This window comes from Felis catus, chromosome E2 (genome assembly GCF_018350175.1).
Source record: "Felis catus isolate Fca126 chromosome E2, F.catus_Fca126_mat1.0, whole genome shotgun sequence".
Classification (NCBI taxonomy): Eukaryota; Metazoa; Chordata; class Mammalia; order Carnivora; family Felidae; genus Felis; species Felis catus.
In genome coordinates, this window is record NC_058382.1 from 51909600 (window position 1) to 51934540 (window position 24941).

Here is a 24941-nt window from a genome sequence, read left to right on the forward strand (position 1 = left end):
GGGAGAATATTTTTATGTACCCGTGATTGACAGTCTGACAAACTCCCACTTACCTCACAGGGTTGATGCAATGAAGTGAGGTCATGCTTTGCCCAGTGACAGCACCTGCTAAGTGTCTGTCATGTCAGCTGCTGTGATGATAATGAGTGACGCCCCCCTCCCCCCACGGCGGTACCGCCTCCGCCTTGTCCCTTACATTTACCTGATTTTTAGATACAGCTCCTTCCTTGAGACTCTTGCCTTCTCCCAGCACATTGTATAGACAGCGGTGACTCTCCTCGATATGGTGCCAGGTCCAGAGCCTCTAGCCATGCCCTGTCCTTCCTCTCTAAGTGGGGAGATCCTCAAGAAACTCCCCTTCAAAATTGTTTTGTTTATTCATTTTTGAGAGAGAGACAGACAGAGCGGGTGGGGGGCGGGCAGAGAGAGGGTGAGAGAGAGAATCCCAAGCAGGCTCCGCGCTGTCAGCATGGAGACTGACGCAGGGCTCGAACTCACAAACTGTAAGATCATGACCTGAGCCGAAACCAAGAGTCGGACGCTTAACCGACTGAGCCACCCAGATGCCCCAAGAAACCGCCCTTCAGTCACGGTGAGAGCCAGCTTTCAACATGAGCACTTGGTAAGCACCTCAAACAGCAACACAACTCCTCTTTTATTTCCGCTCCTTACTTTAGGCCATTTTACTATCCAGACAACTTGTCCCAGACATATCTGTCTCTGGTGGCTGGTCTCCTTTGGCACCCTCGGCAGCTCGCCCTTGACTAAACCACAGCTATGTCAATGGCATAATCAACACATCTCAATTCCCTTAGGTTCTAAGGATGCCCCCCCACACATCTGCAAGTGGGCCCTTTCTCTCCAAGCCTAAAGAAACGTCACCTCTGCCTTCTGAACGGTAATTTTGTAAAGGTCAGCACGTCTGGTTGTCATTCTTTCAAAAATATGGCTGCCCATCAGAGAACTTCCAAGATTTTGAAGGGTCTCTTTGGCCTCCTTATAGTTCTAACCTTTTCCCACAAACTCATGGCTGGTAGCTCCAGCTGAAAGCCCTCAGCCACCATGGAACATCGTAGTTATCAATCAGTGAGCAAATAAAACCATATTATCTGGAAGCAAGATAATTACATGCTTAATAAGGAACCAGAGTCCTCTGAGCAGAAATACGGAATCTCCCGGCTGGAGGATTTTGCTAAAAGATGCAAAGCAAGGGCCAGTCAGAATTATATGTTGCAAGTTCTACCACCGTCATGTGGAATTTTCCTGAGCGGTGGCAGCTCAGGTTATTTTTTACCCTTGTCCAGCAGACCTGAGGAGCTTCAGGAACTCACGAGCATTTTCAATAACTCATCATCACTCTCCGTGGTCTTGTGGCCATGAGTGACTCATTCTCTGACGTGCGCAATATTTCCTGGGACTGGTTATATGTCCTTCTATTGGCTGAGTGACAGCCTTCTACTTGACCTTCAAATCTCAAAGAGTCACTTCCTTGGTTTTCATCCTTTTCCCCTCCCCAGCTGCTTCCTTTTCTGTGCCCCATCACATTTCAAATGTCTCTCTTACAGACTGTACAACGGATATGTTTCTGCATGGCATAGGAACCATCTCCTACACTTTTTTTCTCTTCCTCCCCAGAACCTCACTCTCATGTTGGAATAAGCATCCACCGAGTGTCCACTTCAGTTCTATTCAACCATCCAAATCCAGCACTGGGAAACATTGGTAAATAAAATAAAACAAACATTGGAGGCAATTCACTAGATTGTTTTTCATCTCTTGCTTTAGTTCAAAATACAATAGGTAAGAATATATAGTCGGGCTTGATTATGGGCTGCAGATTTCTGCAGAACATTCTAACTTCTGGTTCAATATTTAATTCACTTGAACCCCTCGTGACCATGGTCAAGAGTCAGTGTCATCCAAATATCCACGAAGGAAAAAGGACCAGGTGCTCCATCTAGATTCCACCATCTTGTTTTTTGCATTCCTGCCTCCTCCTATGCAGAATGTTCTTTACCTTTTTGAAGCCAGAGTTCCTACTAATGGCCCCTTGAAAAATCCTCTTGGAGCATCCCCATGGGCTGTTCAGTGGCCAAACAGATACTTCTAAAAGCTCCTTAGTGTTCCCCTTCCTTTAAAAATAACGGTCATCCTTGAGGACCAGAACCAGGGTGGGGCAAGAGATGTGACAAGGGTTAAAAGTTAAGGAGGGGCTTCCTCTCAGGTGCTGACCCAGCGCCTGCCTGACCCTGAGAGTGGGTGCCTCCTTAAATTTTGCACCCTTGTCACCTCCCTTTCTCCACCATAGTCCACAACCTGCATTACTGCAAAGACACCTGTGCAACTCGTCCAAAAAAGCAGTTGGCTGTTTGAATCTTTTCTCTCTTTTCCCAAGTGGGCCAATTTATGTTCCTGAACGTTTTACTTTTCCAGTCACTCTTGCATCTAGGTCAAAATCTGAGGGCTCACTCACTGTAGACTCCTAGAGTTATTTGACAAAACATAGAAATTCCAGATTCCAAGTCTATTTGCAATGAATGTATTGCTTTTCAATACCCCCTTTGTATTTTAAGCCATTCCAAAGATGGCTGTTGTAAATGTGAGTAATCTTCCATAGATGACATTGGTAGATCTGCTTCTTAATTACAGTATTACTCATTTCTTCCTTTTCAAACCTTTTAATTTATCACCTAATAGGCACAGTGATCCATGGAATAACCCATCTTCATTTTTTCCCCTGTTTTGGGTGGCTAGGCTTATTGTTATTCATAGCACAGGCCAAATGCTTTGATTATTAAGTGGTGTCATTTGTACCCTAATGACTTTGTGCCTTTCACACCATTCAAAAGGAAATTGAATATCATGAAACATTAAATGAGATCCCAACAAAGCTTGAGCATTGTTAACTTTCATTACTCACGTGTGAAAAAACTGACTACTCAGAAGGTGACTGGAGGTGGAAAGATATTCTAGATTTGTATGGTCACTGTGGGCCCCTGCATCCTTGGAAACTCTTTGCAATATAGTACCAAAGGCCCCAACCAACCTGACCAGCACGTTGCCTCACATTCACTCTTGCTCTTTGTCCTTGCGCCCACTGGCCCCCTTGTCAGTCTCTCCATTCACATTCTGCCCCCTCTCCTGCGAAAGTCCCCTCTCCCTTCTTGTCTTAGCTCCTTTGTACTCATCCTTTAAACCCCAGCTCGACTGCCACTTGTTCAAGGAAGCCCTCTCTAATCTTCCCAAACAGATCAAACCTCCTATCCACATGCTCATAACACCATCTTAGAATTAGTAAGTGTCAATCTTGCATTCGTTCGAGTCATTCTTTGATGGTCTGCATCTCCCATTAGACCATAAGCTTCATGACGGCATGAGTCTTGTAGGTGTTTACTCACCGTTGTCTTCCCAGGCTTTCAGAAACCCCATCTCTCCTGGTTCCATTGCAGACAGAAGTAAGAATGACCAAGTACTGCTCCTCTGCAAACGTGTTCTGAACCCATTACATTTTTCCCGTAGGCCATGCTTGAATGCCATCTTGAATGCCACTAGACTTTGTTGGAGCATGAACCAACAATGGCCCAGGGTCAACTCTGATGGGTTGCGATCCATGGGGGCTAAATAAACAAATTAAGAACACAGTTTTTTAATTGTGAGATTCTTTTCATTATGTTTAGCCTATTTAATAAGCAAAACCGTGGGTACCTCAGGACAGAGAGAGCCTACTGATTTCATCCGTTACTTAAAAAAAATTTTTTTAAACATTTATTTATTTTTCAGAAGAGAGAGACAGAGCATGAGTGAGGGAGGGAGGAGAAAGAAAAAGAGAGCCACAAAATCGGAAACAGGCTCCGGGCTCTGAGCTGTCAGCACAGAGCCTGACACGGGCCTCGAACTCACGGACCGTGAGATCATGACCTGAGCCGAAGTCTGATGCTTAACCGACTGAGCCACCTAGGTGTCCCACCATCCATTACTTTATACACAGCTCCTGAACGGGGCTTTGGCACTGTTGAAGGAGTGACTGACTGCATCAATGAATGGATAGAAGAGAGCTATTATCATTTAACATATGAAGCAGGTGAGGAGCAGAGATGAAGCACCTTGCTGGAATGACAGCGAAGCAGAGCGTAGGACTCAGTGATGATCTCACTGCCGCCTGCTGCCATCCACTTGGGATGGTACCAAGGTGGCCTCCCAGGGACAGGAAAGAAGTATCAGAAAAGCTCAGGTAGCCTCTGTGCTCAGGATCTCGGCATCTTGAGGTGTTTTAATCATATGACTCAAATTTCCTCCCACTGTCCGGAGGGGAGACCAGCTCTGGCTGAGATAGCCTGAGTATGCCCAGAATCCCGAGCCCGGGAAATTCCAGCTGCCCAGACCAGATTTGGCCAGCCACACAGCTGGCGGTGGCTTCTCAGACTGGGTGTGAGAGGCCACGGCCCTGATTACAAACAGACTCCACTGGGACACCCGGGCAGCACTGAGCAGGCCCCCAACAGGCAGCTGCCTGGGCCGAGGGCTCTGAGATGAGCGTCAGGTGAGACAGAAACCTCTCGTGTGGCTCAGCCACGTGACCTCTCACTCTCTCCACATACCACTTGCTTATTCATCCATCTGTTCATCCTGGAGGCTATCATATGCCCAATACACCCGTGCGCTGGGGTCCCTGAGGTTGGTGCCACTGTCCCACCATCTAGAGCTGCACTCCCCAATACGGTAGACATGAGCCATGTGCAGCCACTGGGCACATGAAGCATGGCTCATCTGAATTGAAACACGCTGTAAGAACAAAATACACCCTGGATTCCAGACACGTATAGTACGAAAGGAGGAAGGAGCATAAAATATCTCATGGAGACCTTATTATGTGGAGCATATACTGAAGTGATAATATTTTGGATAGATTTGGTCAAAGAAAATATATTCTTAAAATTGATTTTACCAGTTTCTTTTTACATTTGTTAATGTGAGTAACTAGAGAAATTTTAGTGTATTTGTAGCCCATTTCGTATCTCCACTGCACGGCGCTGGCCTAACGTACTGGAGAGAAGGGCCAAGTTCCAAGCTGGGGGTAAGGGTGATGTTATAGCTGGCCTGAGGTGCCCAGGGAGCCCAAAGGAGACTTGGCCCCAAATGCCAGAGTGGGGGCGGGGGAGTAGCAGCTTCCTAGAAGGGTCCACATCGAGAACAAGAGCCCCAGAACAAATCCAAGTTAGATCCAGGACCAGGAAAGTCCAGGAAGGAACCCCGTGTATACAGAGGCACAAAGCTGAGAAGCCCAGTAACCTCCAGATAAGCGTCCGGTGGCAGGAGTGAGGGAGGCGTAAGACAAAGTAGTGACACAGGAAAGGACAAGAGACGTCCGTTCCTGAGAAGTCAGTCCAGTGTTGTCCAGCAGGATGACTATGTGAGCCACAAGCCACGTTTTCAGTTTTGTAGTAGCCACATCCAGAGAAGTAAAAAGTGTGGGGGGGTTAACTTTAGTAGTCTGTTTTATTGAAGCCAGAGTATTTATCATGTTAACGTTTCACCACGTGATCGATGTCACCAATTCGTAACGAGATAGTGTATCTGCTCTCGTTGTCTTTGAAGTTGGCCGCGGGGCTTACACGCACAGCACGTCGAAGTCTGGGCTGGCCCCAGTTCAGGTGCTCAGTGCCACATGTGACTGTGGCTACTGCATTAGGCAGTGCGGGGCTACTAGGATTTTCCCATCATCAAGTGCGCTGGGAAAAGGTTTGGAGCAGAAGTGTCCCTTAGGAAGAAAAGAAAAAACAAAAATGGTAGCCACAAGAGAGACAAGGAGCTCTCTGGAAGTTGTCACCACCATCTTTTGGTCACTGTCACCTACCGAGGTCACTGTCACCTACCGATCTTTGAGCATCAAGGTACTTAGCTGTAAAATGGGTATAACATCTATCTCTCAATTTACGAACTGGTATTTTGGGAGCAAAGTCTCTTCTTGCAGACTTTACCTCGTGATGGAGTTATGTGAGGGCAGTTTCGGGGTGCAGACAGCAGAGCCCTGTCCCGGATTTTGTCCAGAGTCCTGTAAAGGGGTAACTGCTCTCTCAGTTCCCAAGTGGTTCGAACTCCTTTCAGTGGGTGACCGGGGACAGATTCCTTAGATTTTTCACCTTTAGGTTTCTCATCTGTGAACCTGTGGTGTGCAGATAAAAGGAAGCAATGTGTGTAAAGTGCCTCACCTGATAAAAAATTGATCAGAAAATGGCCATTTCTTTCCTTCTACGCTGTCATCAAAAGGGCTCTTTCACGTCTCCAAGAGCAGCCTAAGAGGATGTTAAACTCAAACAGCATGACTGGGGATCAGACTAGTTCAGTTATGTCTCAGAAACATTCCCAACCCTTTCTCTATCCCCTTCAAAAGGAACTTCAAGGAGTCAGTTCATTTCAGAAGGAAATTGTCCAAAAAAATATGCAGATTAGAGCCAGCCCTTCGGGGGGCTTTTTTCTAGTATCACAATAAGCTTTAACTGGAAAGAAAACAGCTTTTCAGTGTCCCTGGGCTCTATCTTACTGGAGAAATGGCACAAAAATTCTTCGAGTCTCCAAGGAGTTTCCAGGTGCTTAATGACTTGTCAGGGTAATAAACAACTGAATTCTGGGAAATCATTATGTGAGATGTTACCTACCACCTTCCTCTGCCTTTGAGAATCAAATGAAACAACATAGTCTGGGTGGAACGGGGGCGGGGGGCAGGGGGAGGAAGCATCAGTTTTGAAGTCGGACAAACCTGAGTTTGAACCACAGTTCTGTCACTGATAGCCACATAGTCTTTGGACAGATTGCTTTGATCTTTGAGCATCAAGGTACTTAGCTGTAAAATGGGTATGACATATATCTTACAAGATAAGAACTATGTATGAAAGGAAAGAATGTTAGTTATCTATTGCTGCATAACAAAATGTCCCCAGAACTTATTGGCTTAAAACAATATTTGTGATCTCACTTTACGTGGGTGAGGAACCTGGGCATGGCTTAGCTAGGTCCTTGGGCTCAGGGTCTCCCAAGGTGTCAGCCAGGGCTGCGTTCTCATTTCTAGGCTTAACTCAGAAAGGATCTGCTTCTGAGCTCTCTCATTGGTTGTTGACAGGAGCTAGTTCCCCATGGGCTTTTGGACCGAGGGTATCAGTTCATCAGTGGTTGTCGGTGGGAGGTCTGCCTCAGTTCCCTGCCGTGTGAGCCTCTCCCTAGGGCAGCTTACAACAGGGCAGCTTGTGTCACCAGAGCAAGAAGGCACGAAGAGTCAGAGGAAGAGACGACAAGACAGAAATCAGTCTTTCATAACCTAATCTTGGAGGTGACATCCCATCACTTTTGCTGTTTTCCAACGGTCAGAAGCAAGTCAGCAGGTTTGGCCCACATTCGAGGGAGAAAGGGTGTGTGTCAGGGGGAAAGGAAGGTTGGGAACCATTCTGGAGGCTGTCTGCCACGGTATTTAAACATTCTTGGTATACAGTCGTGATGACCAGATATGACAGCATTTTGAAAAGCAGTGTTCACCACAGAAATAAAAGAAATCTACTGGATGTGTATCAGGGTCAGGAAATTTAATCACATGACACTACCAGTCTATAAAAGGGCTGATTCTAACCGATACTAGGTTTTCCAAAGACTACGTTTAAATATGCATTTAACTTACATTACATACTGATTTGATAACATATTGCCAAATAACAATGTTTGGAGTTAAAAGGCACTCATTTCTCCTAATGTTTTATTATGTGTCTGAACCCCTTTCTGATTATTTTAGGATGTCCATGTTTTTATGGGGATGTAAGTAAAAATATTCATCTCGATTTTCTCATTTAGCACCATTACAAAGGCATTTGACCCTGCTGTACTTTCCTTGTAATTAGCAGCTTAATAGCAACATAGTATTTCCATTCTGTAGCTAAATCTAAGAGTCGTGGTTTACTTAACCATTCCTTTACTCTGTGATACAGAAGTGGCTGCAAGTGTTTCACCATTAAAAGCAATGCTATGATTGAGTATCTTTTGTGTGGTAAGTTTTTTCCCCCACAATTTGAATTATGTCTTTAGGCTAAGTCCCAGAAAAGCAATTAGAGTATGCACATTTTAACGGCTCAAGTTTTTATCCAAACGGGAAGACAGGTTTCCCTAAAGACAGACATCTCAGCTTACTTTAAACTAAAAACAAAAACAAAAACAAACAAACATGGCATGTAGCCTATAAGGACATTTCATGAATACTTGTGGACTTGAATGAGTGAACAAAAATATTTAAAAATCTGAGACTTCAGGAAAAAATATTTAGGCCAGATCTCTTGTAACTTTTTTTAAAAATCAAGAGATGTTGTATTTCCATTTAGATTTCACTAAGAAATGTGGAGGGCCTATTCATGCCAAGCACTGGGCATGGTTGCCCTTTGCTTATCTCATTTAATCCTCACCAGCGCCCCCTACAGCTCATTTTCCGCACAGCCAGAGAGTGAAATGCTCAAAGCATAAATCAGATCAGGGCACACGCTTGCTTTTTAAGTAAGCCCGTATCATTTGAAAGGAAAAGTAGGTCCTCTTCTCTGGGCAGAATACTAGTTCTGGAGAAAACTCTACTTACGTAGAAACAAAATTTCCATGCAATAACCAGGAGTAACCTAAGGGAATTTTCCTGAATATAGTTTAGCTTGGGTAATGGATCATTTTAGTTAAACTACGAATCAGAGTTATACAACACTTTGGTAAGCAGGGCACAAGTGACTCTGAGAAAAATAATTTTACCGATCAGAATTTACTCTGACTGATGTCTTTCTTGGAACCTCACGGTACCCTCCTCCCCACCAACTCCCCCCCCCCCCCCTTTAAAGAAAATTTCGTCGTCTTATTACAAGGACTATCACTTTCATTTCTTAGACCCAGAGGACCAAGTTGCTTGCACAAGCTCAGAGTGCCTGAGTGACACAATCAATTTATTTCCACCCAGGGTCCCAAAGCATCTCTGGCTTGGCTGCTAACCTTGAACCACAGCGCCCCCACGTGGGCGGCGGCTGGTTTGGCTTTTCCACCTGGGCAACTTCTCACCCAATCAGCGCTTCCGTTTTTCTCCTGGTTCAGGTGAAGGAGGCCATGCAGCGGATCCACGACCGAGGAAACATCGGCAAGTTAATTCTGGATGTAGAGAAGACCCCGACTCCACTGGTGAGTCAAACGCAGAGGGATCCGTTCAGTTCAGCACGACAGGGTCTATCAGATGCAGGCACAGGTGGGGGAGAGGGAAATACAGGCGGCTCTCTGGCTCGCGGAGGAGACCTGTGTAATCAAACAACCGTGCAAATGGACAATTAGTCACACCGCTGGGATGCGTGCTGAGAAGGAAAGGAAATGCTTCAGTGCGAGCATTTCAAGAGCAATCTAAGGGCAGTCAGGAAAGATAGGGATAACCTGCCTATCACAGGTGCTGCCTCTTGGTTGCCACAGGTGAGAGGAATTCCTGGTAAAATCTAATAGAGTCACGCACATTCTCAACAGAAGGATGCCACCTGCCTCCGAGATGCCTCCTGAGGGTACCCTTACGTCCAGGGATCCCTCCAGGAGTGAAGCGTGTCAAAGTCACTCCCCAACCTGCTTGCTGGGGCCACCGGTGGTGGGAGGGGGCGATGTAGTGTGCGGTCGACACACAGAGCGCCGTCAGACTGCGTGGATTCAGAGCCTGGCTCTCCTCTCCTGTGTGTGACCCTGGGCGATTATCCCGCCTGTCTATCTTCAGTAGCCCTGTCTGCAAACGAAGTTCTCACAAGTCAATTAGAGTGATACACATAAGGCATTGTCCCATGCATACTAAGTTCTGGGAAAGGATTAACAGCGAAAATACTTGGGGTTTTTTGTTTCTTCGCTTTCTCACCCGTTGAGTCTTGAACCTGCATCGGGCATTTATAAAAGAAAAAAGAGCTAAAATCTTTGCATGTTTTAGTGTGTATTTTTTTTTTTTAAGTGTACCTTGGCTTTTGTAACCATAAAGTAGTTCGGGAAGGATGGTCATTTCACTCAATGAAGGGTGATTTCATGAGAGGGCATTTCACAAAGTGCAAATGACCACCAAGTATAGGGACATCGTATGTTAAGTGCTTATGAAGTTCTAGGAGTGTGACAGCAAGTATCTGAAGGCAGATGAGGGGTTGAGGCTAGGGAGGAGGCGAGGGCTGGGCTCTCGGGTCTTCTGTGCACTTCTGTTGTTCTTAAGACACATGACCGGGTCTGTTTTACCCCATCAGTAGAGGGGATCTAGAGCCAACCTGGACAGTTTGTTTTAAGCAAGATAGTTGACATCAGCTTCCTGCCTGTGACTGTTACACAGGAGGTCCTGCTGGGCCCTTGGACTTTGGGAAGGCCTGTTTGACCACAGGGGATTCTCACCAGTTGGGCTGAAAAGCCCAACTTTGAGGGTGAGACCTCAGGACCCGCCCTGGTGCTGGTTCCTGAATCTCACTCAGGAGGGCTTCTACCTTAGGACCGGAAGAAACAAAGAGATGTGGTGAGTGGCCAACTCAGATCTGTGGTGTTTGGAAGGCCTCTGCGGGGAGAAGGCCACGGCCTGCCTGGATAGAGACGAGACCTGAAGGAGGAGGAGCGTGTAGTCAGGCTAAATAAACAGAGGGCATCGTGAGAGCCAAGATGGGTCCGGCGAATCTTTTCTACGGCAAGCGCCTAACGAAAGGAAATGGCACGGGGTCAAGGCCCCTCGGGAACGCATCATTTCCCACTGGGCAGCTGTTGGGGGTGGGGGCAGTGCGGGGCCTATAGAGGGGCCTTCTTCTATTAGAAGGGCCACTTTCAGAGCTCAGGCCAAGCCAAGGGCCCCGAATCTGCCTCGCTGAGTACACTGCACGGTACTCCCCCTCCTCCAGGAACTATCGGGGCCACGAGGGGCTCGGGCAGCGCTCTGGAAGTGCCTTTGCCAGGAGTGCCTATGGAGTGCCTACCAAGGGTGAAGGCTCTCCTGCGTGGGGCCTTCCCTCAATGAGGCTGAGCCAGGGCGGAGCTGAGCTCACCTGAGGACGGGTCCCAGGGTCACAGCAGAGACCGGGCTGCTTCCTCCAGACCCCATGGCGTCGGGGCACAGCTCTGGCCCCGGCCTGACTGGCACCCCTGAGAACAGTGGCAGCCTTCTCTGAAGCCTGCCGACCTCTGCCGCCCCGCCACTGCCCCGGGCACGTCACCTCTGGGTGTCCCTGCGCGCTGCGGGAAAACAGAGCCTGCCCACCTTGCACAGGGGGCAGTAGTTACTGTTTCTGCTGCTTCTTGTTGAGAAGATGGAAAGGGGTAATGTGCCTGAGTCCCCTGGCACACTGGTGAATGTGGGGTACATACTAAGAAGGCAGAGCTCTCGTGATTATTTTTGTCGATGTTTATTTGTTTTTGAGAGAGAGAGAGAGAGAGAAAGAGAGAGAGAGAGAGAGAGCGAGCCCGACGCGGGGCTCGAACTCACGAACCGCGAGATCATGACGGGAGATGAAGCCGGATGCTTAACCGACGGAGCCACCCAGGCGCCCCCAGAGCTCTCACGATTATTCGCTCGCTATTCTCAGAGTTCGTACTCTACGCTCCTGCGTGACAGGTCCTGTGCTAGTTGCAGAGGGTGACACAGGAAGACAAGAGGAGACCTGGTCATCTTCCACGGTGTCTGCGCTTCCCGTGGCGGGGCAGGTGGACGGCCGTCAAGAGGCCATCCGTCCAGATGGGACACTGCTGATCTGTGCTACAAAGAAGAGCCGGTCATGGGGGGGGGGGGGGGGGGGGGCGGGGCGGGACCATTCCAGTTAGGGTATTCTGGGAAGGCATCCTTGAGAAAGCGGGCTGAGCGCTGAAAGCAAAGTAGGCACCAGTTAGGGGAGGGAGTGGCGGGCTGGCATTGCAGGAAGAAGACACTGCCTGTGGCCAGGAGGGCAAATCCAGCTCCAGGACAGGCAACGCGGGGAGGCCCGAGGACCGTGGGCCCAATTCCTGTTTGAAAGAATGAGTGGTGGGCATAGGCAAAGACTCGGGTTTAGGAGATCTGGGCTTCAGGGCAAAGGACGTCGACTGGGGCTTAGGAGTGGAAATCTGAGGCCCAGTTCGCTAAGGGGGCTGCTGATGGACAGGACTAGGATGTCTTGAGCATCCGTCATGCGCTCGGCCCGTTGCTGGACGCTTCAAGTACATCATGTTACTTTGTTTCACTTGGTCCTCATGATAGCGTTGTAAGGCAGGTGGGTTTATTCCCGTTGTAACCATCCACAAGAGGGAGGCTCAGAGAGGGATAATAACCACGCCAGGGACTGGTGAAGATGGCTAGCTAGCTAGAACCAAAGTCCACATTCGTGGACACGGTGTTCTGTGTAGACAATAAAGGACACGAATGCACCTTTGTTAGTATGGTTGTTCTGGCTTCTTAGGGAGTGACAGCACCAGGATTTCAACCCCGGCCAGTCCGTGCAGTGGACGCTCTCAGTGCCTAAGGGCGTCCCCCAGCACCTGGCCCCTCTGACTGAGAGCCTCCAGCCCCAGCAGCATGTGTGGCCAGCACGTACAGAACTGGCCAGAGAGGCCAGGGAGATACCCACCTTGGCCATTCCTTGGCTTCCTCCCCCCCCCCCATATGTGGGACACCTGTGAGGGGCATGCCCCTCACTGTCTCCCAGTGGTCCCCAAGAGGACTGAGCCCCAGTTGCCCACATCAGGAGCCTACTTATTAGGCTCCCTTGCCTTTTCTGTCTCGTCTCCTTCCTCCCTACCAGCGCTTCCTTGGAATCATCTCCCAAATTCCCAATCCTTGCACTCAGATCCTTACGTCACGGCCCCCACCCTAAAACAGCCGGCACCACACTGCCCTCCTGGGGAAGGAAAGGACCCTAACTCTTAGCCCTCGAAGGAGGCCTTCCCAAGGGGCTTCCTCAGATGCTCCAGGAAGGGAGGAGACATCGCAGACCTTCTAAAACGCCCTGTGTTGAATTGCAGATGGCCAACGACAGCACAGAGACCAGCGAGGCGGGGGAAGAGGAGGAGGACCACGAGGGCGACAGCGAGAACAAGGAGCGGATGCCCTTCATCCAGTAACCCAGGACCCTGGCAGGAGAACACGGAGGATGATTTGGAACAAGAGGAGCCGGTGGAGAAAGTTCTTCTGTGCCCCAGTGAACAAATGCTGTAGCCCACTGTGTGTTGTGTTTGTCTGCAGTCAGCTGAGCTAAAAAGCTGTTGATCACTGTTGTTTTTGAAATTAAGTGCCAATCCCATCCCACGCAGTATTAAGTCCCTCCCCCACCTGTGTGTTACTCTCTCCCCTCTCCCCTCCTTCACAACCGTCCATCTTTGGGTCCTTCTTGACAGTTCTTAGAACAGCCTTGCAACTTAATACAAGCCCTCAGGCCCAGTGCCTACAAGACCAGACGTGGGCAAAGACAAGTTTCGACTGAAGGGTGTTATCTTAAGAGCAGTGTCCAGATCCTGGGAAGCTTCAGGCCAGTGACACTTTTTGCCTCCAGCCACCCATGATTCTGACAAGAGCGCTTGCCAATGTGGCTGGCAGAAAGAGGGTAGGCCGGGAGGTGTTTTTATGAGCCCATACATTTAGGATCTCTCCAAACAATCCTTTCCCTCTCCCCGTTCAAGAGGCAACTCCCTTACATGCATTGAGTTGTTTAATGGTCCAGAGGTTGAACCACTCTCCTCTCAGCCTCTGATGCTTGATCCCTTCACTGGTTCTTAACCATCAACACAGGAAAACAGACGTGGAGTTTTCAGGATAGAGGATGGGTCAACAGCATGAGTTTGAGGACCAGCCACAGAGACTTCTCCTCTGAAACCATGTCTCATGAGCAAAATCCTCCCCTCCCCCACCATGTACATTTTATTTCAATTGTAAGAAAACTCACCATGTGTGGGACTATTTCAGAGGTCATTACCGAGATTTGCCTACATTTGCACACCTGCCACGGGCATTACCGATTTTGCTATTTCCATTTCCTGGTAGTGAGCAGCTACCTTTACCAAGGATCCCCCGGGGAAGACCTCCCTTGTAGACCATATTTGGGGAAAAAGAAAATCAGTGAGTGTCTCTTTTCTTGCCAAAGCATGTTCCGACATGTAACAAACTCTAGCGATACAAACGGTTGACGTTCAGTATCTGATGCCAAAAGTGCAGTTCCTCTCCTCTGAAATATAAAATTACGGTGCAGACTCTTTGTAGGGCCCCTGCTTTTTGGTAATCGGGGACCAAACTACTTGATTGCACACCCTTGTCCGATTTTCCAGCTCCTAAACTCCTAGGAAACCCCACACCCAGCCCCACCACACTTGACATGCCTTGAGGCGAACCTTTCCCCTGACGGATGAGGAAGAGTCTCAGTGTCTCCACCAGGGGGCCCCTCAGTCACTGCTCCTACTCCTTCTGGCTCAAAGGGTGACTCCTTCATTCACAAACCAAGCTGGAGACACATGGAGCCCACACGATTAGCAACCCCCCCCCCCAAGTCACTTTGCTTTCTGGAAGACCTTGGAGGGCTCCCACCTTGCCCCACCTCTCCACCAGTGAGCCTTAGGGTCGACCCAACTCTTTCCCCAAGTGATGGGAATGAATGCATTCCAGCAATTACCTTTTCATTTCCAAAGTCCTTTTGTAACAAATGTCACCTCATTAATCACATTCTTGTTTTTTCCTACCCCAAGCTTGTGATGATGACTTATTTATGCCAAATATTTATCTGAAGGGAGTTTCTCCTCGTTGTGAATGTACTTGTAAAATATGAAGGCAAAAAAGGGTGCCGCCATCTGATGAGCAGGGAGGTGACAGTATCTCAGAAGACACTGACATCTTCTGTTTATACCCCATGACTCACCGGCGTTTCATTTCTGGGCCACATAGAAAGATAATGTGGAGGTTTATCTCCCCACCCCCAAAACTTTCGCTAAATGCTGTATTATTGGTCATGTTTCTCCCATAACCAAGCTGACAATGAGGTTTTAAGGAGAACCACCCAAGTGACATTCCTGGTGAGCTGGACAGAAATGGCATTTTCTAGGGCTGGGGTAACAAAGAGCCACCGGCCACATCAGGGCGGTCCTCTGCGAGGGGGGCGAGAACTCTCTTCGCAGAATCCCACCACCGGCCTTTGTTCTGTCCAGAGGAGAGGCATTTAAAAAAAAAATCATGCTTCCCCAAATCTGTTTTTCAACTAGCAAGATTAATACAGTCAAATTATGGCCGTTGGTTAAAGAAGAAACCCTTTTGGCTCCTCGGAATACAGAGTGAGAAAGGAAAACTAGAGTCTCACTATCAAGGTCAGGTTGTGCCCTGAAGAACAGGATAAATACCAAAATTAACCCTTTAATGCACCCTCGTTTTTTAAGCACCTTCTTCCTGTCACGTGATTGGTTTTCTGAAGGAAATGTAAAGAAAGTCTCAGTTTGCCTTAAAGGAACTGTGAAGGCTTCTCTGTCATCTAAACTTGATTGGAGTGAACTGAAACATTGTCTAATGTATTTGTGGCTTTAGAGCTTTTGTTACATTGTGCCTACAAAGCAAATTATGTTTACATAAAATATATAATAAAGTATTCAGCATAGCATAACCTAGCCTGGCGTCAGTGACCCCACATCCATGGCTGTTGGGAAAACATCGCCACGATTAAAATGTAAGGAGTGGGTGACCAAAAAAGAAAAAGAAATTAAAAATATGTGATAGAAGAATCTTCAAATGAGAAACTAAAGACTGTATAGAGAAAACAGGAGTCAAAATAAGACGAGCTAAAGGCTTTTTTTTAAAGAAAAAACATTCAAGTTCCCTCAAGCAACAAAGTAAAACCACTAAAGAAAAGAACTGTCCAGGACATCATATAATAATAATGGCAATAATTATAATGGCATTTATAAGGCACCTTCTATATGCTGTTAAGAAAGCTGTATAGATAAAAATCATAATTAAATTTTTTTTTCAACATTTATTTATTTTTTTGGGGCAGAGAGAGACAGAGCATGAATGGGGGAGGGGCAGAGAGAGAGGGAGACACAGAATCGGAAACAGGCTCCAGGCTTCGAGCCATCAGCCCAGAGCCTGACGCGGGGCTCGAACTCACGGACCGCGAGATCGTGACCTGGCTGAAGTCGGAGGCTTAACCGACTGCGCCACCCAGGCGCCCAAAAATCATAATTAAATAACATATATAATAACTCCCAAGGGCCCGGAGAGGTAGGGTTTATCATTACACCCATTCCATAGGTGACAAAAGTGAAGATTAAGATTTTGCACTTGCCCAAGATCACACAGCTAGTAAGTTGTGGGGCCAGGATTTCAATCCAAGCTAGAATCCAAACACCGTATCATGCTTCTTGGCTTAAATAAGGGTGAGATAGGATGCATTTCAAATTACCAGCCTTTGTTCCCCAGAAACTCTTCAGGTATTCTGTTTCCTCTGATTTCAAGAACATGCTTGTAAATTTGTTTTGCTTTGCAGCAAATACTATGCATATCAAGAAGCATTTTTTTTTTCTGGTCCTCCAATGAAATATGCAGTGAATTAGTGATTTTTTTTTTAGAAACAGTAATGTTTTTACTCGTTTTTTGAGACAGACAGAGACAGAGACAAAGTGCAAGCAGGGGAGGGGCAGGGAGAGAGGGAGACACAGAATCCAAAACAGGCTCCAGGCACTGAGCTGTCAGCACAGAGCCTGATGTGGGGCTCAAACTCACGAACCATGAGATCGTGACCTGAGCTGAAGTCGGATGCTCAACCGACTGAACCACCCCTCAAGTACTGATTTTAAAACTCACACATCTCAACCACTTTCATTTTCATGATCCAATATCCTCAAGGTTACCAAAGAGATACACAAATTAAATCCCCAAGGCTAAGATTTCATGAAAGAGGAATTCATGATTAGGGAGGCTTTAGTATGTTTAAGGTGTTCTCAGCAGGAAGCCAAAAAAACAGAGCCAAGCTCCATGTCAATAAAATGCCACATACCTAAACCTGAATTTACAAAGTAGAAAGTTACTCGCCTTGTCAGTAAAATTCTCTCAAAGTGCCTCCATGAAGAATTTTCTCATATATTCCTACTTAGTGTTCATGTACTCCGTATAAATCTCGTGGTCTCACTTAGCCAGTGTTGGTGCACTGTTACATTTAAACAGTTCCAGCAACAAAAACTGGAATCCACATCTTCACTTACAACTCTGAGAACGGGGAAGAGGTCAAGCGGCCGGAAACAAAATTCCTTTCAGCGTCGTGAACGAGGTTTGGGTGGTAATGGAGGTAAACCTTTCAAAAGCTGTTTGGGGGCGTGGGGAAATGTGTGTAGAAGCAAAGAGGTAAGGACTTTTGAGGGCACATTGAGGAGTAGAGAGAAGAATGTACCTGAAATGCACACATGGGGATGGAGTGGAGCAGGAGAATGGCATGATGGGAAGTCAGTACCAGGTTTGGAGGTCTTGGATGCCGCTCGATAATCTTGGATTTCTGTGGAAAGGAACGAGGATGTGTGGTGGTGTGGCATGAAAGTTGGGGCACGGAGGTGATTACCAAGAGTAAAGGCAGGGTTCAGCGGGAAGAGGGATATGAGATGGGTCAAAGTGTGGGTCTCAGTTAGACATCAAGTACCTCGATTGCCGCTGCCCTGGTTCGGGTCCTCCAGAATCAGACGATGAAACAAGGATCCCAAGAAGGACAGCTTGGGGGAGGAGAGGGGAGGGGAATATAAAACAGGAAAGGGAAGAAGCCAGTTCAGGGTATGTTGATGAGCAGGTTACCGCTGTGGGAGAGGTGGACAGGTCCCCCAGTTGTCCCATTTGAAAAGTGAGCAAGTTGTCACATTTCTCCATCAGTTTCCACGCATCACTGTAGAGGGCTATTTCCACCCGCGTGTTGATTCCCCGACGCTCTTGCCCTTGCCCTTGTGTGAGCCACCCACGTGGCTGTGGCCAGACAATGCTGTCAGATGGACAGCCACAGGAAGCCATTAGGATACATGGAAGCAGCGACGGGCTATGGACCAGGGAAGTTCCCACAGCTCCTGCTGGAGCTCTTCCAGAGAATTTGCTCTTCTGAAGTCAGAGGGGGAAGTTTTTGAGGTTTTCCATCAACCATATTCCAGGCTTACTAACTATTCCCCCATTCCGGCTGTCCCGTTAGCTCACAGCATCCCTTCTGTTTTGTTTTGTGTGTTGTTAATTGGTCTTTTGACTTGAAGAGTATGGCTTCTACTGGGAGGAGACGGCCAAAATGCTCCCCTTTCCCCAACCTCCACTGTGATGAGTTAGCTCATTGGGGTCTTTCGGCCAAATTTCAGGTCCCATCGCTGGGACCAGAAGACCTGGGGCTCCACGTTAAACGAAGACACACGTTTGTTCAACAGGTTTTTAGTGAACGCTTACTGGGTGCACGAGCCTGTCCCGGTCCTAGTAATAGAAAGAAAATAAGACACAGACCTTTCCTCAAGAAATTCACAGTCTGAAACTGTGCTATCTAGGAAAAATATGAAGATGAGCCCCATACAAGGTTACATTTTCTAACAGTCACAGTAAAAACGTAAAAAAAATATATAATTTTAATATTTCATGTGACCCCCAATACAGAATGTTGCCATTTCAACATACCGTCAGCATAAAGACTATTAACGAGACTTTTTATGTTCCACTTTTCGTACTAAGGCTTCAAAGTCTGGTGTGTATTCTAATGCAGCACATCTCAGTGTGGACTGGACACGCTGCAAAGGTTCGGGAGCACCTGTGTCTAGCAACTTCCATTTTGGACAGGCGGGTCTAGAGAATGAGTAGAAATGGACACCGGTATATGCCACACAGCTTCAGAGAGGCCACGTTAGGGGCCAAGTGGGAGCACAAAGTAGAGAGGGGTCAACTCTGTGACAGAAGAGGACGTCAAGGAAAGGGTACCCCCAGAAAGTGATGCTTGAGTGAAGTATTTAAGACGAATGGGTGTTGTTTAGGAGAATAATGCACGCGACGCACACAGCGTAGTGCCTGGCACAGAGTAAGCACGATCAACCTTGGCTTCTTTTCCTTACTCCCATTTGCTAACGCAGGGAAGAATGGGATGTTTGGGAAAGACTCAATAGCTTCCTTTGTTTCGTTTCGTTTTGTTTTTTAACACTAGAGAATATGTAGATCTCAATATTTCACTTCCAGATGTATTTGTGGGGAAAGAAATTCAGTCACGGGTTGAATGTGGGTGTCACTCCAAATTTCATGTGGTAACTCTCCCTCTCTCCCGTGTAATGGTATTGGGAGGTGGGATTTCAGGAGGTAATCAGGATTAGGTGAGGTCACAAGGGTGGAGCCCTCATGAATGAGGTTACTGCCCCAATGAGAGTCCCAAGAGCGTTGCTCTCTCTTTCTCTCTCCCTTGTGTGTGGATATAAAGATACTGGCAGTCTGCAACCAGAAAAAGGCTCTCCCAGGACCTTGAACACGCTAGCACACTGATTCTGACTTCAGACTTCCAGCCTCCAGACTGTACAAAACACAGTTCTGTTGTTTAGAAGCCTCCCAGTCCAAGATACTTGGTTATAGCAGCCTGGATTGTCGAAGACATAAGTGTTTTTGCATTCTCTGCCTTGAGCAGAATGAGCAGAGCTCCTATAACCAGCCAAGCAAAGATGCTGGTAAAGACGTCCCCTGAGTTATTCAAATTGGTACCTAAACAGCAACTGACTCAGGAAGAGCCGAAGCCTCAACACATCACAAGCATATGCACCCGCATGTCAGTGATTAAGAGCATAAGCCTTGGAGTCTTGCAAATCAGGGATCAAATCTGGGCAAACGGCTTGGCATTTGAGCTTCCCCCTACTAAAATGGGGATAATCATATTGTCTATGGCCCAGAATTGTTACGAAGATCAAATTTAACCATGTATGTGTAACCAGATTGAAACCACGACCCACAAGTTCCAGTCTGGAAGCCAGATGGTAAATGCTTTCAAACAAGGTTTTTTGTTCATTCAACAGACATTAATCAGATACCTAGCATGTTCCCAACACACTATTTTTAGTGTCTTAGGAAAAATAAGAAATACATAGCCTCTGCCATCCAAGAGCTTACAATTTAATGATGCGATAACAAACAAATTATATCTCTTATGCAAATGGCAGTTGATTTGTAAAGCCTGCCTTGGCACTGAGAGATTATGTGGGCAGTGGTAAAGAGTGCTTTTTTTTTTAATTTTAGAGAGAGAGTGTGTGCTTGTGTGCAAGCAGGGGAGGGGGCAGAGAGAGAGAGAGAGAGAGAGAGAGAGAGAGAGAGAATCTTAAGCAGGCTCCATACTCAGCATGGAGTGCAATGTTGGACTCAATCTCATGACCCTGGGATCATGATCTGACCTGAAATCAAGAGCTGGATGCTCGACCAACGGAGTCACCCAGGCGCCCCAAAAGTGCCATTATTGATGAATAATGTCCATCAGGAGCAGGTAAGGAGAGCTTTCCAGAACAAGTAACTAACTACCTTCGGGCACATCCGTGGGGAAGCACAGGGTAGGTTCACAGAATGGTCCATTTCCCTATTGCATGCACCGAGAGAGAGACAAAAGATTAACAAGACTGGATTATGGAAATCCACAAATGTCCCTTCAAGGGTTCTGCATTTTGTACTAAAAGCACAGGGCTTAATAGGGATTGTTGGAGAATGTTCTCATGTAAGAGAGGACCATGGAATATCTTGCCCAAATAAACTTCACCATTATACTTGGTCCAGTTCTGGAGGCAGAACAGGTTGGGACGGGGGCATATTGATACAGTAGTTCTCTGGTTTGTCCGCCAGGGGCGATCCATAGTCTGTTTGATCATGAATGAAGGTAGCTACTAATCTGGCATGAGTGGGAAAGCAAGAACACATCTTTCTTCCAGGAGTGGGAAGACCAAGAGGGGCTGGGGATGCAGGCTTTTCCTGAGGACTGCGGGACACTTGTCCATGGGAGGTCCCCAGACAGGAAATCACCACCCATCAGAGCCCGGAGTCAGAGCTAAGGTAGGACCCACAAGGCAGGCTCACAAACACGGGCATAAAAAACGGGAATCATTTTCATAAAACCGTCCCAGCTTAGCGTTCAGAGATCTCCATAGAGTGAAATCAAATCAAGGCAAACCACCAAAACAAAACTAACATTTACCGAGGATTTGCTGTTTGCTGGGCATTTTACACACACCCTCATTGAATCAAAATGGTTCCTTGGAAAGGAGGCATCAGTCCTGCTTTCAGATAGGGACCATACATTCCAGAGAGGTTAGGTGGCCTCCCCGCGTTTAATCGGCTGGGAAAGATGGGGGGCCAGCAGGTGCGCCTTCACGTCCTCCAGGCAAGGCGATCATTCCCCCCCCCCCACCCCGGGCAAGGCGATCATTTCCCCCCCCCCCCCCGCAAGGCGATCGTTCCCCACCCCCCCCCACCCCCGACTCCCAACAAGGAAGAGGCCCTTCCCCTCCACTAGCTCGGCTGGGATTCAAGGTCCTCTCAGGAAGGCTCTGATTCAGCCAGCTTGGGTCACATGTCCATCCTAAACCAACCACGGAAATGGCCGAGGGATGGCCATCCTGATTGGCCAGCCCGGATCATGTGCCCACCCCCAAGCCGGCTCATGGTGGGAGTGGCAACCTGATCGACAGCTCTACCAGAAGCAAGTCAAGCGACGGAGGGATAGATCCCCACAGGGAGGGAAGCCGGGCGGTTAAAACGGTGTCCACCACGGCTACGGAATATGGAGTACCGGGGCACCAGATACTGTTTTAGGTCCCCGTGGCAGTCACCACTGATGCCCCAGGACATATCGTCTTGGTGCACCAGAGTTCACCTGCAGCTGTGGACGGTTCCTGGCGTGCTGACAGCATCTCACTTCAAGCACTTGGACTAGTCTGTCTTCTTCTGGGCCTGCAGGTGAACTCCAGTGCCATAGGGCACAAGGGCACTAAGGTAACCCACAATTACTATGGTGGGGAGGGGCTAACACCCGCCGGGGGTGGGCACCTCCACCATGGAGGATGGGAGCCAGTGGATAAATGCCCAGATTCCTCTTTGGTGTCATCATTTCTGGGGCATGTTCCACACAGAATCTCTAAGGTCCCTGGTGGGGTCAAACCTAAATTGCCCACAGTGGTAACTTACTCATTAGCACGCCCTTATAGGGCATTGCTAAGAATACTGCTGTGTTTCCTTCCTGATCTCATTCTCCTCACTCCCCAACTCCTGCTTCTTGACAACACCTTCTATTTTTTTTAAATGATTATTTATTTATTTTAAAAGAGAGAGAACGAGCACCAAGAGGGAAGGGGAAGAGAGAAGGAGAGAGAGAATCCCAAGCAGGCACCACGCTGTCAGCACAGAGCCTGACGTGGGGCTTGATCTCATGAACTGTGAGATGACGATCCAAGCCCAAATCAAGAGTCTGATGCTTAACCGACTGAGCCACCCAGGTGCCCCAACATGACCTATATAAATGACCTGTCCTTTATCTTGGGGGCTTATCTTGGGGACAAATCCTTATCTTGGAGGCTACTGTGGGGGAAAATAGCATTTTTGACGTATTAACTTGCCAAGTACTTACAACAACCTTATAAAGTAAGTGATACGAGTCCCCTTTTACTGATGACCAAGTTAAGCCCAAAAGTTAAGTAAAATACCCAACATTACACATAGCAACTGAGTTTCCAGAATTTGGGCCCAGCAATCAAGCGAAGCATTCTCTAATGCCCAAGTCACTGAAAACGCACAATACCACTTAACATGTTGGAAAAAATTATCCACAAGCCAAGCCAGTGTCAGTTAAAATGACTTCTGAAGCCAGCCCTTCTCAGTTTTTCAAAAACCTGCCCAGGGAGCAAGAAGAAATTATTGCTGTTTTTCTGACTCTGGAGAATTCTATCCAAGGCCAGCAGGAGGAGGCCCAGCAGCCTGATGAATTAAAAAGCTGTGCTGAGAAGCAGGGAATCAGTCCAATGCACATATCGCAATACATGTGATCTCTTCATCCTTTGCAGAAACAAGCATAAATCCCTATTTACTGAGCCCAAGCTAATGCTCAGTGGACTGCCGACATTAAGAGATGGTCTGACAAGTGTCTTTGTTTGGGGGCAGAAGTCTGGATGTCCCAATGACCCTTTGAGATTAATCAACTAGCAAGATAGGAAGTCAGCCCACCATCAAATTGAACCAAGTATTTAACTAGATGAATTAAGAGGATATCAAAAGCTCCCATTCTCAATCAGGAGCAATCTGTCCTTATCTCTCTCTCTCTCTCTCTCTCTCTCTCTCTCTCTCTCTCTCTCTCTCATCTATCTATCTATCTATCTATCTATCTATCTATCTATCTATCTATCATCTATCTCTACTAAGGTAAATATTATCAAGGAGACTCAATTCCAGTCTACAGATATTTATTAAGCTTTTGCTATGTGCATGGACCTGTTTTATGTACTGTATAGGATTCAGAGGTAAATACAGCCTGGCCACTGCTGGCATAAAGCCCACTGTCGAGAAGACAGAGTGAGACAGGGACCCAATCAACCAGAGAAGGCTAGCAGCATAAAAGGGAGAGATGCATAGGGCTCCAGGGTGCAAAATTGGGAGAGGTGGCATTTGTGCAGTGGATAAGACAGTCTCCGTGGAGGGGAAGTGGATGGACACTCGAAGGCTTTTCCTGCCAAGAATTGACTGCACCCTTACTCACAGCTCAGTGGCCAGAAAGCAGGGGCTCTAAAGGTAGATGTACTAGGTTTGACTCTTGACTCATCTGGTTACCAGCTGTACGACCCTAAACAAATTCTGTGTTTCATCTCTTGCTTCGTTGTCTCCTCTGTAAAGGGGGAATGACAACATTAAAATGTTATCGGGTTAGGGTGTATATTAAATGAGTCAATAGATGTTAAATGTATAAGTGAGTGCCTGGTACATAATAAGCACTTGTAATTGTGACGTGTTTTGTCAATTGCCCCTGATTTTTCCAGCGGGGAATGACGCCACCTTGTATGTTGTTTCAGGGGTCTGGTAAATCAAGGTGCCCTTCCCTCCTCTAGCCAAATGGGACTCATGACCCAGGGAAAGCTAAATGGATGTTCTAGTAATTTGAAGTTTAGGAAGAGATGCAAACATAGGAAAGTGAATGGAGCGCATCACCCTGGTGGCGGGACCCTAAAGAGCCTCCCATGACTCCCTACTACCCAGACCCCCAAAGCCGCCATGTTTCTATTTTCCCCAAGCCTAGATCTTCAGACTTGTCTTGCATTCTGTAGGCAAGCCCATACATCTAGTTTAAGCAAGCCAGACCTGATTTTTATTACAATCCACTAAAGAACCTTACCCAATTAAAAGAGGGTCTTTGAACTGGGCCTCAAATAACTTGGTAAGATTGTGATAGGGATAGTTCATCTTCCTGGCCACATTCTCGATTTCCCAAAGGAAAGTCAGGACATAAAGCCTGGCAAAGGATTGGTACGGCACATCAAGTAAGAGGCAGTGTAAGAGACAAAGTGTGCATGCCAGAATACAAGCACTTTGGAAACACTGCAAGTTCTTAATTGGGACACAACGGTCAAATATTTGAAATACAAAAAAACAGAGCCAACCTCTGCATAATATGAGAGCAGTATTTCTCAAATGTTGCATACCAACATTTTTGTGAATTGTGTCATACCTGGACCCAAAGCATCATTAATATTTTTCTTAATATGTTGTATATATCCATATATTACATATAATTGTATCATTAATATTATATAATTAAGTATATCAATATTGTTCTTTAAATAGACTCATTTTTTTTTAACGTTTATTTATTTTTGAGACAGAGAGAGACAGAGCATGAACAGGGGAGGGGCAGAGAGAGAGGGAGACACAGAATCCGAAACGGGCTCCAGGCTCTGAGCTGTCAGCACAGAGCCCGACGCGGGGCTTGAACTCACAGACCGTGAGATCATGACCTGAG

At 47.2% G+C, this 24941-nt stretch overlaps 1 protein-coding gene and 1 long non-coding RNA gene across 2 annotated transcripts in view; one reads left to right on the forward strand and one right to left on the reverse strand.

Moving 5' to 3' along the window:
* VAT1L (vesicle amine transport 1 like) overlaps nucleotides 1-15590 on the forward strand; it is a 149956-nt gene extending 134366 nt beyond the window's left edge. Inside the window, exons 8-9 of the mRNA XM_023246187.2 lie at nucleotides 9100-9183; nucleotides 12979-15590. Of these exons, the coding sequence (XP_023101955.1) occupies nucleotides 9100-9183; nucleotides 12979-13077 (183 nt within the window). The 3' untranslated portion in view covers nucleotides 13078-15590. The remainder of the gene's footprint in view (nucleotides 1-9099; nucleotides 9184-12978) is intronic.
* The window catches only part of LOC109494955, a 96147-nt gene continuing 71709 nt past the window's right edge, over nucleotides 504-24941 (reverse strand). The window contains exons 5-7 of the long non-coding RNA XR_002738732.2: nucleotides 9067-9294; nucleotides 5979-6163; nucleotides 504-3617 (exon numbers count right to left, since the gene is read on the reverse strand). This is a non-coding gene — a long non-coding RNA (uncharacterized LOC109494955). The remainder of the gene's footprint in view (nucleotides 3618-5978; nucleotides 6164-9066; nucleotides 9295-24941) is intronic.